Source organism: Gymnodraco acuticeps, unplaced genomic scaffold (assembly GCF_902827175.1).
Source record: "Gymnodraco acuticeps unplaced genomic scaffold, fGymAcu1.1, whole genome shotgun sequence".
In the NCBI taxonomy this organism is placed as follows: Eukaryota; Metazoa; Chordata; class Actinopteri; order Perciformes; family Bathydraconidae; genus Gymnodraco; species Gymnodraco acuticeps.
Window position 1 is genome coordinate 93,326 of NW_022990425.1, and position 13,739 is coordinate 107,064.

Consider the following 13,739-nt stretch of genomic DNA (forward strand, 5'->3'; position numbering starts at 1 on the left):
GAAGGGAGGAAAATGTCATTTCTCGGATGAGAATAGGTCATACAGGTCTCAATCATACATTAAGTATAATACAGGTCTCAATCATACTTTAAGTATAATACAGGTCTCAATCATACTTTAAGTATAATACAGGTCTCAATCATACTTTAAGTATAATACAGGTCTCAATCATACATTAAGTATAATACAGGTCTCAATCATACTTTAAGTATAATACAGGTCTCAATCATACTTTAAGTATAATACAGGTCTCAATCATACATTAAGTATAATACAGGTCTCAATCATACTTTAAGTATAATACAGGTCTCAATCATACTTGAAGTATAATACAGGTCTCAATCATACTTTAAGTATAATACAGGTCTCAATCATACATTAAGTATAATACAGGTCTCAATCATACTTTAAGTATAATACAGGTCTCAATCATACTTTAAGTATCATACAGGTCTCAATCATACTTTAAGTATAATACAGGTCTCAATCATACTTTAGGTATAATACAGGTCTCAATAACACTTTAAGTATAATACAGGTCTCAATCATACTTTAAGTATAATACAGGTCTCAATCATACTTTAAGTATAATACAGGTCTCAATCATACTTTAAGTATAATACAGGTCTCAATCATACATTAAGTATAATACAGGTCTCAATCATACATTAAGTATAATACAGGTCTCAATCATACATTAAGTATAATACAGGTCTAGCTTATTAGCATCGCCATTCACGTGACGTAGCATTTTTCCCATTGAAATGAATGGGGTTCTTCAGTTAGCAGCTAACGCTAAGCTAAGCGACGGTTTAGCTCATTAGATAAATAGATATACTTTATTTAAATAATGATTTATCTTAAAGTGGGAAATGAATGTGTCACAGCAGAAGTGTTTTCAGGCATTACACGAGTTAAACATATTTAAAAGACGCAATAAGATATAATAAAAATGAAGCATTAGCAGCAAGTATACACACAGGACACATATCACTAGAGTATCTAAAGAATACACAATATACAGAAAATACTGTATACATGGAGTACATTAAACAGTCTCACTAGCTAATGTTTGCTTTCTGTGTTAACTTAGTGATAGTTACACACGGATAGCGCTATAACAGTGGTTCAAACAACCATTAATGTCACTTTCTATGTGAATAAAGTCATTTTAATGAAATAAAAGTGAACAAACTGTGAGCTGTAAGTTAGAATGTAAGTTGCTACACAGATTATGATGAATTATATCTAAATATTTGTATTATATTAATAATAATTTACACAGAAAACCAACTTGTTATCGTAATGGTTAAAGTAATGTGCATGTAACGTTAATAACTATCTGACCTTTCTATCATGTTCTCCTCTGCTTAGCATCACATTGACTAAATGGATCAATTTGGACCATGTTTACGTCACAGCAGCATAGATAAGACAAGGCACTGCACATGGTGTGATAAAACACTACATATAAGCATCTAGAAATAGAACATATCATTGAATAAACTCTTTGAATTCCTCCTCTTCACTGCTGACAGTTTATGATGAATTATATCTAAATACTTGTATTATATTAATAATGAAGCAGCTCTGTGGTCTTCATCAGGACAGCTGATGAGCAGCATGGAGGAGAAGAAAGAGACCCCTGGAGCTCAGGTCAGTGTGCACTTCATCACAATATATTCCTAATTCCAGCGTTTCCGCCAGGCGGGCGTCTTGCCTTCATGTGACGCCCTTATTCAGCTGGGAACGCCCTATACAGACATAAATACACCAGCGACTGTATTCACCATGACACAGACAGTCTGTGGTTTGTACTTGTTTAACTTCTGTCTAGTTTCTAAACAGATATGAGGAGCTGTGAGCTCACAACTGTATCATCAGCATACATCACATTCTCCACACACAGAAGGCGGATCATTTACGTCATGATGACGTCACGGCTCCGCCTACACTGCGTTACTATAGTTACTGCTAGGGTGGTAAGTGTCCGGAACGTTTCCTCTGGCCGAGGAGGCTTGAAACGAACCGAATTCCGGAGCTAAGAGGCTGCTCCGCTTCAGTGTGAACAGGAAAACCCGGTGCTTTTCAAGCTCCAGCTCCGAACCGGCCCTGAAACACCGTTGGTGTGAATGAGGTGTGAAGTAGATCTGAGGCCATGCAAGGAAAACCATCTTGGAAAAACCCTGTTGGAATAATATCAAGGCAGCAGGAAGAGGATTTCAGAAGTTGAATAATGTCCTCTAGGTTTTTATCATTAATCTGATGGAACTGTGTCATGGTGTTTGTATTGATTTTAGGTGGACACAGGGACAACACATCTGCTGTACCTGATGCAGAGGCTCTGACTGCTGGTCTGATTTTCTGAAAGGGGGGGATACTGACGCTGGGGGGTTAGTTAGTCTGTCCACGGTAGCATTGTTTTTGTTTTTAGCAATGATGTCAGAGAAGAAAGACTGTCGTGCAATTTACAATTCCAAATGATAAAAGCCAAGTCTTTCTTTATAGATTTCAAAGTGAACCTGGAGATTTGTTTTTCTCCAGTGTACATTAATCAACATATTAAAAACATGTAAAAGTACTCAAATTAGCCAAAAGGCTAGTTTTCACCGATAGTCCCTTTGCCAGATGCTGATAGACATCCTAAAAGCAATAATAAAAATACCACAACATTGTTATACCATTGTACATATTTACAATAGATGACATCACTGAATACAGATAAGAGCAAGTCATGATAATAAATACAAAATGTACAATACGCACTCATACACACACCTACACCCACACATCAGTGCTGACACTGTTGATTATTAATGAGCCACTTTTTAACACTGTGCTTGAATGTGTAGTAGGATGAGGACTCTCTTATTGGTTGTGGTATTGAATTCCATTGATGGGATGCGTGGAATGAAAGACAGCCTGGCTGAATGCGCTCTTCTTAAATGGGATGGTGCAGTCTCCCCTAGCCGCACCTCTAGTAGCCCTGGTTGAGGTGGACTTTAGGCTGATGCAGCCAGCCAGAGGAGGAGGAGCCAACCTACGAGTGATCTTATAAACTAAGCAGATGTTTTTGTAAACTATGAGATTTTCCCAGCTGAACAGATTATACTTTTTAACAATGTGACAGTGATGATACCGGAATGGCTTTTTGTCTCGTGTTCTGAGTGCTTGTTTATACAGTGATTCCAGTGGCCTTAGAGCTGTAGAGTGAGCATTAGACCAGCTGATCAGACAGTAGTAGATGTGGGAGAGGACCATGGAGTTAGTTCAGTGGCCTTAGAGCTGTAGAGTGAGCATTAGACCAGCTGATCAGACAGTAGTAGATGTGGGAGAGGACCATGGAGTTAGTTCAGTGGCCTTAGAGCTGTAGAGTGAGCATTAGACCAGCTGATCAGACAGTAGTTGATGTGGGAGAGGACCATGGAGTTAGTTCAGTGGCCTTAGAGCTGTAGAGTGAGCATTAGACCATCTGATCAGACAGTAGTAGATGTGGGAGAGGACCATGGAGTTAGTTCAGTGGCCTTAGAGCTGTAGAGTGAGCATTAGACCAGCTGATCAGACAGTAGTAGATGTGGGAGAGGAACATGGAGTTAGTTCAGTGGCCTTAGAGCTGTAGAGTGAGCATTAGACCAGCTGATCAGACAGTAGTAAATGTGGGAGAGGACCATGGAGTTAGTTCAGTGGCCTTAGAGCTGTAGAGTGAGCATTAGACCAGCTGATCAGACAGTAGTAGATGTGGGAGAGGAACATGGAGTTAGTTCAGTGGCCTTAGAGCTGTAGAGTGTGCATTAGACCAGCTGATCAGACAGTAGTTGATGTGGGAGAGGAACATGGAGTTAGTTCAGTGGCCTTAGAGCTGTAGAGTGAGCAGTAGACCAGCTGATCAGACAGTAGTAGATGTGGGAGAGGACCATGGAGTTAGTTCAGTGGCCTTAGAGCTGTAGAGTGAGCATTAGACCATCTGATCAGACAGTAGTAGATGTGGGAGAGGACCATGGAGTTAGTTCAGTGGCCTTAGAGCTGTAGAGTGAGCATTAGACCAGCTGATCAGACAGTAGTAGATGTGGGAGAGGAACATGGAGTTAGTTCAGTGGCCTTAGAGCTGTAGAGTGAGCATTAGACCAGCTGATCAGACAGTAGTAGATGTGGGAGAGGACCATGGAGTTAGTTCAGTGGCCTTAGAGCTGTAGAGTGAGCATTAGACCAGCTGATCAGACAGTAGTAGATGTGGGAGAGGACCATGGAGTTAGTTCAGTGGCCTTAGAGCTGTAGAGTGAGCATTAGACCAGCTGATCAGACAGTAGTAGATGTGGGAGAGGACCATGGAGTTAGTTCAGTGGCCTTAGAGCTGTAGAGTGAGCATTAGACCAGCTGATCAGACAGTAGTAGATGTGGGAGAGGACCATGGAGTTAGTTCAGTGGCCTTAGAGCTGTAGAGTGAGCAGTAGCCCAGCTGATCAGACAGTAGTAGATGTGGGAGAGGACCATTGAGTGAAGGTATAGCTTAGCTGCTGCAGATGATAGGAAGTTTCTAATGTATATGTAATTTGACAGATTGCACTTTACTTTATTGCAGACCTTTTTGATATGGGTTTTGAAATTGAGGTTTGTGTCAATATGTACTCCTAAGTACTTGTACTCCGAGACAACCTGAAGTCTCCTTCCAGAAAAGAAAACATCTTGCTCTGTTATAATGCTGTGGCCCTTGGAGAAGAACATACACACTGTCTTTGAGACATTTGGTTGCAAACAATTATTGTTAAGCCAGGATGTAATATTCTCCAACACATCAGTGACCTTGGTAGCAGCCTCTTCTGCGGTTTTGCCATGAGTAAAAACAACTGTATCATCAGCATACATTAATACATCACATTCTCCACACACAGAAGGCAGATCATATATGTACATACTAAACAGGATTGGGCCCAATACAGAGCCCTGCGGTACTCCAGTTGACAAACACTAGACTTATGGTTCTCAATTTGAACACATTGGGAGCGGGATGAAAGATACGAATGAAAGAGGTTGGTGAATTCTATAGAAACATTTAAGTTGAGTATTTTTTGCAATAAGATGTTGTGATTAACAGTGTCAAAAGCTTTCCGTAAGTCAAGGAACAGGGCCCCCACAACCCCACCCCTGTCCATTGATGCCTTAACTTTCTCCACGAAGAAGCATGTCACTGTTTCTGTTGAGCGATTAGCCCTGAATCCAAATTGCATTGGATGCAGTGGAAAGGAGCTGTTGTTGAGATGATTGATTTGTTTGGCAATCAATTTCTCAAATACCTTGGATACTATGGGTAAGATACTGATGGGCCTATAGTTGGATGTCATGAGAGGGTCCCTCCCCACCAGTCGGGTGCTGGGCGGTGTGAACAGAGCGGGAGCAGAAAAGGGAAACCGGAGCTGAACCAGAAAAGCTCTAGCTCGGAGCTAGAAAGGGAAAAGTGCTGGTGTGAAAGCCGCAAGTGTGAACAGGAAAACCCGGTGCTTTTCAAGCTCCAGCTCCGAACCGGCCCTGAAACACCGTTGGTGTGAATGAGGTGTGAAGTAGATCTGAGGCCATGCAAGGAAAAACATCTTTGAAAAACCCTGTTGGAATAATATCAAGGCAGCAGGAGGAGGATTTCAGAAGTTGAATAATGTCCTCTAGGTTTTTATCATTAATCTGATGGAACTGTGTCATGGTGTTTGTATTGATTTTAGGTGGACACAGAGACTGTGTGTCTCTGCACAGATCTGCTGTACCTGATGCAGAGGCTCTGACTGCTGGTCTGATTTTCTGAATGGGGGGGGTACTGACACTGGGGGGTTAGTTAGTCTGTCCACGGTAGCATTGTTTTTGTTTTTAGCAATGATGTCAGAGAAGAAAGACTGTCGTGCAATTTACAATTCCAAATGATAAAAGCCAAGTCTCTCTTTATAGATTTCAAAGTGAACCTGGAGATTTGTTTTTCTCCACCTACGTTCAGCTTTTCGACACTCTCTTTTTGCTGTTCTCACGGTCATGGCCTTTCTCCATGGAGATCTTTTCTTCCCAGTCACTTCCTTCACCTAAGTTATTTTTGAATTTAAATAATCTACTAGCTCATTTACTGAGATGTTAGCAGGGGCAAGTGTGGAAGAAACATCCTGAGTAAACATTTCCCTAGTGTTTTCAGTTAAATATCGCTTTGTGGTTACCTCTTTTTGAACATTTGTGTGGACAGAAATAGAGCTCTCAAAGGAATGATCAGAGAGCGCAACATCAGTCACCACAACCTCAGAGATATTCAGACCCTTTGAGATCATTAAGTCCAGAGTGTGCCCCTTATTGTGCGTGGGCTCCGTCACATGCTGAGTCAGTCCATAGTTATCAAGAACACAAAACAGTTCTTTAGCCCCTCTGTCCTGGGGGTTGTCAACATGGATGTTAAAATCACCAACAATGACTAGACGGTCAAAGTCAAAACACACTATAGACAGCAGTTCAGTAAAGTCATCAAAAGAAGCTAAAAGAAGCTAAGAGCACAGCTGAACTCCTGCAGCCCTGGGGGGCCCCTACATTGGTTGTGATGGCAGATGACAGGGTTTGGTCAAGTTGCTCTCTACTGGTGAGGAAAGCGGCATACCAGTAAATCAGGTATGGATTTACTTCCATTTTTGACACCAAGATGTCTGCTTGTATTGTGTTTGTTACAGCCGCTGCTACCTTGTGAGCTTAAGGCTGTTTGTGTATGTAAATGAGCTGTGCAGTTCCTCTGCTGTCATTGGCCGTCCGGACCGCTCAACATCCGCGGGGATTGGACAGACGTCGCCCAACCCCTGTTCGCAGATGCTCTGTCCAGACTGGAGTGATGTGTTCTGTGGTCATGGTGTGTGAGGTGTTATGGTTCACAAAAACCCTGTGGGGTTTGTGTTTTAAGGGGGGGGTGTTACAGCCGCTGCTACCTTGTGAGCTTAAGGCTGTTTGTGTATGTAAATGAGCTGTGCAGTTCCTCTGCTGTCATTGGCCGTCCGGACCGCTCAACATCCGCGGGGATTGGACAGACGTCGCCCAACCCCTGCTCGCTTCTGCCACGTCATCCGGGGGAGGAGTATAAAGGCTGAGCACGGACAACAGTCGGGAGGCTCTGTATTTTGTGTCAGATGCCTCAACCCTATCCTTGTGATAAGCCTTCATTCTGTGAATTCTGAGAGTATTTAGCCGTGTGTCTTTTGTATTAGCTCCACTGATTAGCAGTGTCTATAGTAGGGTTCTAGGCGAGCACACTGAATAGCAGTGTGTCGTCGGGTTCTGTGTTAGCGTAGGGATTTTGTGTGTGTGTATACTGCTTAGATCCAGGTTGATTAGCACCTGTAGACCAGCATTCCTGTGTGTTTATACTGCTTAGATCCAGGTTGATTAGCACCTGTAGACCCGCACCAGCTGTGTGTTTCCACAGTCCCGTTTTGTTTATTGTTTGTTTCCACTTTAGTAGTGAGATTTGTTTTTCTTTGTGTAGCGGGGCAACTCTCTTTTGGAGACCCTTTGTGTTGTATTATAGTGACAGATTGACCCGTGTTGTGGGGCCAATCTGTGTGACCATCATTTTGCCTAGTTTCAGTGACAATAAAACCACCGGTAACAAATATACCAAATCCAATCTGGTCGTGTCGTTTCCCGTTTGTACCCTAGCCAAGTGGGAACGTAACAGTGTTGCTGCTGAGAAGTCTAGGAAGAGGGCTCTTGCATAGGTGTGACGTTTATCTAAATGTTTAGTGATGATGTGAACCAGAGTAGCAGCAGTACCACCCTCTTGCTTATAGGCAAATTGGTATGGATCAAGTATGTCTTGTGCGTCACAATAGGTTTAGCTGAAGAGGTCATTCCTGTCACGGTTCTCATGGTGTCCCACACTATTTTGGGGTCTTTGGCTTTAAAAGCATTTCCCAAAAGCTCTCTGTGTGTTTTGATTCCCTCAATTTGACTTTCAGTTCTCTCTCTGTCTGTTCAAGTGCTCCATAGTCTTTGTTTTATGTCCTTAGTCACATATGATTTATTACTTTCTTTTCTGGTTCCCTTGAGTTTGGTCTTATACACTGGTATCATATTCACAGCACTATGATCAGAGTTCAGTATTGGTGGTCTGTATTTAGACACATAGGCTCCTTTATCATTAACAAAGCATTTGTCCAGGATATTGTCTTTCCTGCTGTGATCGCTAACATACTGCTGGAACCCAGGTAACACAGTCTCCAGGCGACATTGCTTCATGTCCCCGAGCACTATTGCCGGTGCATCGGGGTGGCTGAGTTGCAGCTCGTGAACACAGTGTCCTCGGCCGCTGGGAGGCACGTAAACAACAAACAGTCAAATACACCCAAATTCTCTAGTCAGATAAAAGGGTCTTAACGTCATGCCGAGAATTTCTACGTTGGGATTGCAGGTTTTACATTCTACTGAGTATGATCGGCACCACAGATCATTAATATACACACAAATACCGCCTCCTATGGTTTTCCCCGAGTTCGCATCCCTGTCTGCTCGAACAAGGGTGAGTCCGGGTACTTCAAAGAGAGATTCAGGCATCGTAGATTGGAGCCAACTTTCCGTGAAACACAATAAAGAGACCTCGAGAAATTCATGACAGTACCTTGTGTATGTCCTTAGTGTGTCCACGTTGTTGCTCAATGAGCGCAGGTTTGTGAGAATGATGGAAGTGGTGGTCGGCTGAATCTCCGCCGTATTCTGAACGCCTCCCCTCCTTCCTCGTCTCTTTTTCCTGGTGTTTCTAAGCGGCTCCCGAGGGATCTCATCCAATAACGAAGAGCACTATGGCTTTTTCGTAGGAGGCCGATCGCATTGTAGCCCTAGCATTGCCTCGCGTCTGTAGCAGCGTAGAGGCCGGGGCTCCTCGCTATACCTGTTCGTGCTGTCACTCAGTTGTGTCTTGGAAAGTTGAATGGCCAGACATGGTCTGCAGAAGGCAAATGTAATCCACAGGATCAAAAGCATGGTCTCTCAAAATGACGTTTCATACAGACACAACAAAGTTTAGACAAAAACACAAAACGCAAGAGGAACAGAGCATACTGAGACTCGCAGTGCCAGGATGCCGTCTCCCTCAGTCTCCTGTATACCAGAGGTGGGAGTAAGTCATACATGTGCAAGTCTCAAGTTACTGGGGTGAGAGTCAAGCAAGTCAAGTCCTACGAAATCCTGATGAATAACCCCAGTTTAAATCAGCTAAAAGACAGTGGTTATGAAACTAGAGTTTTATTTTCAACATTAACAACAATGGAGAGTGGGGCTCTGAAATCATAAAACAGGTAATAGGGGGAATAATTGTGGGGGTTAAAACGTAGCAGCCTGCGGTCGCTCGTTAGCTGTTCTAATGAAGGTAAACACAGTGAAGGCACAGCTCTTTGCAGCTGCTGCTGCTCTCCTCAGATTCTGCTAAGTTACACGTTACAGCCTCCTGGTGCTGCAGAGATTTCATGAAGTGAAGGAGGTTTTCTTCTATGAAGCAGCTGTGGGCAGCAGATACTGTGAGAGTCACAGACATGAATACATAGGTCAAGGCAGACTGGTTCACAGACTCTCCTGTTTTGCCGATCCGGTGCTTGAACAAATAACTCTACACCCCTGGCCGAAATGTCCCTAAAATGAAGTCCGAGTTTGAAATCTATCTCAAATAATGTATATATTTCCCCACATAAACATAACAGTCTGCAATGAAACGGCTGTCTCCTGTGCGCTCCACTTCCTACTTTCTCCTGCGAACGAGAAGAGACTTTCTCTCTCTTTTTTTTCTTTCATTGCCCTCTAGGTGCTTCGTACAATACAAATGCAAATATTCTATTTTAAAAAGTAAAGTCCTTTCGAGTCATCTGTCTCAAGCCTAAGTCTCAAGTCATGAATACCAAGTCAAAGTCAAGTCGAGTCTTTTATCAATGTTAGTCAAGCAAGTCTCAAGTAAAAAAATAGGCAAGTCAAGTCATGTGACTCGAGTCAAGTCATGTGACTCAAGTCCCCCACCTCTGGTATATACTTTGGTTAGAATATTGCTGTATTACTGTATCAAATATAATAAAGACAAACAGTTGATAAGTAGTATTTTGTTAACTCAAGGTTTATATTAAGTGAGTTTTTATTGTGTTAACTTGTGTATTTATGCTTTTTAGATTGACTTTCTCTCTTTCTCTGTCCGTCTGTTCTAGAAACCGAAAGGAAGAGAGAGACGTCACAGCTGTCAGCAATGTGACAAATCCTTTACAGCATCTGGAACTTTAAAGAGCCACCTGCTGATTCACACAGGAGAAAAACCGTACAGCTGTGAAGATTGTGGGACAACTTTCACTAGATCAGGTGCTCTCAAAATACATCAACGTATTCATACTGGAGAAAAACCGTACAGCTGTGAAGATTGTGGGACAACTTTCACTAGATCAGGTCATCTCAAAACACATCAACGTATTCATACTGGAGAAAAACCTTACAGCTGTGAAGAGTGTGGGACAACTTTCACTCAATCGGGTAATCTCAAAACACATCAACTTATTCATACTGAAGAAAAACCTTACAGCTGTGAAGAGTGTGGGACAACTTTCACTCAATCAGGTGCTCTCAAAACACATCAACGTATTCATACTGGAGAAAAACCGTACTGGTGTGAAGCGTGTGGGACAACTTTCACTACATCAGGTGCTCTCAAAACACATCAACGTATTCACACTGGAGAAAAACCGTACTGGTGTGAAGAGTGTGGGACAACTTTCACTACATCAGGTGCTCTCAAAACACATCAACGTATTCACACTGGAGAAAAACCTTACAGCTGTGAAGAGTGTGGGACAACTTTCGCTACATCAGGTGCTCTCAAAACACATCAACATATTCACACTGGAGAAAAACCTTACAGCTGTGAAGAGTGTGGGACAACTTTCACTACATCAGGTGCTCTCAAAACACATCAACGTATTCACACTGGAGAAAAACCTTACAGCTGTGAAGAGTGTGGGACAACTTTCACTAGATCAGGTTATCTCAAAACACATCAACGTATTCATACTGGAGAAAAACCGTACAGCTGTGAAGAGTGTGGGACAACTTTCACTAGATCAGGTTATCTCAAAACACATCAACGTATTCATACTGGAGAAAAACCTTACAGCTGTGAAGAGTGTGGGAAAACTTTCACTCAATCAGGTGCTCTCAAAACACATCAACGTATTCATACTGGAGAAAAACCTTACAGCTGTGAAGAGTGTGGGAAAACGTTCACTCAATCAGGTGATCTCAAAACACATCACCGTATTCACACTGGAGAAAAACCATACAGCTGTGAAGAGTGTGGGAAAACTTTCACTACATCAGGTGCTCTCAAAACACATCAACGTATTCATACTGGAGAAAAACCTTACTGGTGTGAAGAGTGTGGGAAAACTTTCACTTCATCAGGTGCTCTAGAATCACATCACCGTATTCACACTGGAGAAAAACCCTACTGGTGTGAAGAGTGTGGTAAAACTTTCACTGCATCAAGTGCTCTCAAAAGACATCTTCGTGTTCACTCAGGAGAAAACCCATAGTGGTTCTAAGAGTGTAGGAGCCGCAATTAAGCATATTTTGTTTTTTTCACAGTTTACAATAAACAATTCCCATCTATTGGCCTTGTGTTGGGTAATCCTTTTTTCCATTACAGATCCCATCCCAACAGCGCCATCTGTTGACGTAATGTCAGAATTGACAGGCATAATGTTCACTGTTCCTTTAAAGTGGACCTATCATGCTATATTTGAATAATATAGTGTAGGACCAAACCTATATAAGGCATATTTATACTTTTTATTTTTAAAAATACCAAACATCATGCATTTTAGCCATTCCTCATTTCGCTTAATTTAACACTGTCTTTGCATGGGCTGATTCTGTGAGAACAGCCCCATCTGTTGACGTAACGTCAGAATTGACAGGCATAATGTTCACTGTTCCTTTAAGTTTCGTTTTCTGTCCGTCTGCCGACAGCGCGCTGTTTCATTGCTTTACATACCAAGGTTTAAGTACACTGTGTCAATAGTTGTAGTATGAGTATCTGCTGAGGCTGGGCTGGCCGTCTGATAGAAACGGTATGCTCTTCCTCCTGTGTCCACTTCCTCTCCTGTCACCTATGACCCATTTTATACACCCCACCACCAAGTGTTCAAATTAACATTCAGGGTGTCCGCGGGGTCTTAAAAGTTGATAAATCAATTTAGCGAAAATTAAGGCTATTAAAAAGTATTAAACGGCATTTTCCAAGGTATTAAGAAGGTCCACAGCAACGACAACAAGAAACACCCTTTAATTTACTGAAACAACATGTCGGGAAACCCCCTCAAGGTGAATGAAAGAGCACAGAGTACAGAAGCATGTTATGTTATGTATGCTTTTTGATTAGATTTCTAGCGAAAAGTGTATATTGTGCTCTTAGAATCCACGTCCAGTGGATGTGTAGGATCTATAGTTTGATAGATATTACGAAGATGATCTGAGGTCTCATCAGGATAACGTGTATGCAGCTTCCATGCAAAGTTAGCGTGGGTGAAAAAAGTTTTTCCGGTCTCGAAGTTTTCACAATAAAACCGGATATATTCCCTCACTGTCAAATGATTACACAGTGATATCTGCATTACTCATCCACTAGAAAACATCAGTTTATCCTTGTTAATTACACAATATTGATTGGTTTAAATGGTGTACAATGCTTTTGTGTTTTTAACCTTCGATTCAGAGAAACAAATAGGAGTTTTGACACTACAGTTTCCGAAGGCACTACACTACCCAGAATCCCCAGCTATCGTTTGGGACTACAACATCCGCCTTGCTTTACAAACCCCGTGATTAGTCATCAAGCCCTGTGATTGGATGTTGGAGTGGCAGTGCGGCAAGGTTACGCTGAGCGTCAACAGCTCTTTGAAATGGAATGGAGCCACGGCAGACTTTCCAAAACTGGAATTGGACAGCACATTTAGCAAATATGGCAGCATCCATCGATCATCTTAAGATAAGATATACTTTATTGATCCCAAGTTGAGAAATGTTTTTGTTACAGCAGCATGCTACTATGTTCTACTCCACTACAATTCAGAGGTTAACCTGGTATTTTTACTCCACTACATTTATTTTAGTTCCTTTGCAGATTGTGATTAATGATGTGAACTATAAACAACCCTTAAATCAGACTTTAGTTACACCTGCCTCAAATTCAGGGAAGGTGATTGTCAAGTGCCAAAATAAACTATGCAATATATTGGACGTTAAGTACTTTGTCAGAATTCATATTTATCTGTGGATAACCCCAACGTTTTTGTCTTATTCAAGAAGACCTTAACTTAAAGTAATGTTTAATGTTTAAATAAAGCCTAGTTGGTCTGTTTTGCATCCTCCTGTTAATATCTTTGGACGTCCTGCACTCAACTGTTTTAGAGATCACTACAGTGTCTTCTTGATATTTTATATTGTGTATGTAGGCTACTCTTAATATTGAAATGTTTTCATCAAATAAAACTTCTTCAACAACAACATTCAATAACGTGCTTTAACCACTAGGCGGCGCGGGTTAAAAAACCAGTGGTGTAGTTAATAAAACATAATAATATCAAACATAATGTGACTATTAACTTTATTGTGAAATGAAAACAGAACGGTAAAGGAAAACACAGTTTCAGTCTCTCGATGTGAAGCTTATGCATTGTACCATGAACCTGGATAGACCTGTAACAGTCAACTGC

At 41.8% G+C, this 13,739-nt stretch overlaps 1 protein-coding gene across 1 annotated transcript in view; it reads left to right on the forward strand.

Moving 5' to 3' along the window:
- The first annotated feature begins 720 nt into the window (after nucleotides 1-720).
- The window catches only part of LOC117551927 (zinc finger protein 658B-like), a 45,560-nt gene continuing 32,541 nt past the window's right edge, over nucleotides 721-13,739 (forward strand). The window contains exons 1-2 of the mRNA XM_034225007.1: nucleotides 721-1,656; nucleotides 10,188-11,534. Of these exons, the coding sequence (XP_034080898.1) occupies nucleotides 1,615-1,656; nucleotides 10,188-11,534 (1,389 nt within the window). The 5' untranslated portion in view covers nucleotides 721-1,614. The remainder of the gene's footprint in view (nucleotides 1,657-10,187; nucleotides 11,535-13,739) is intronic.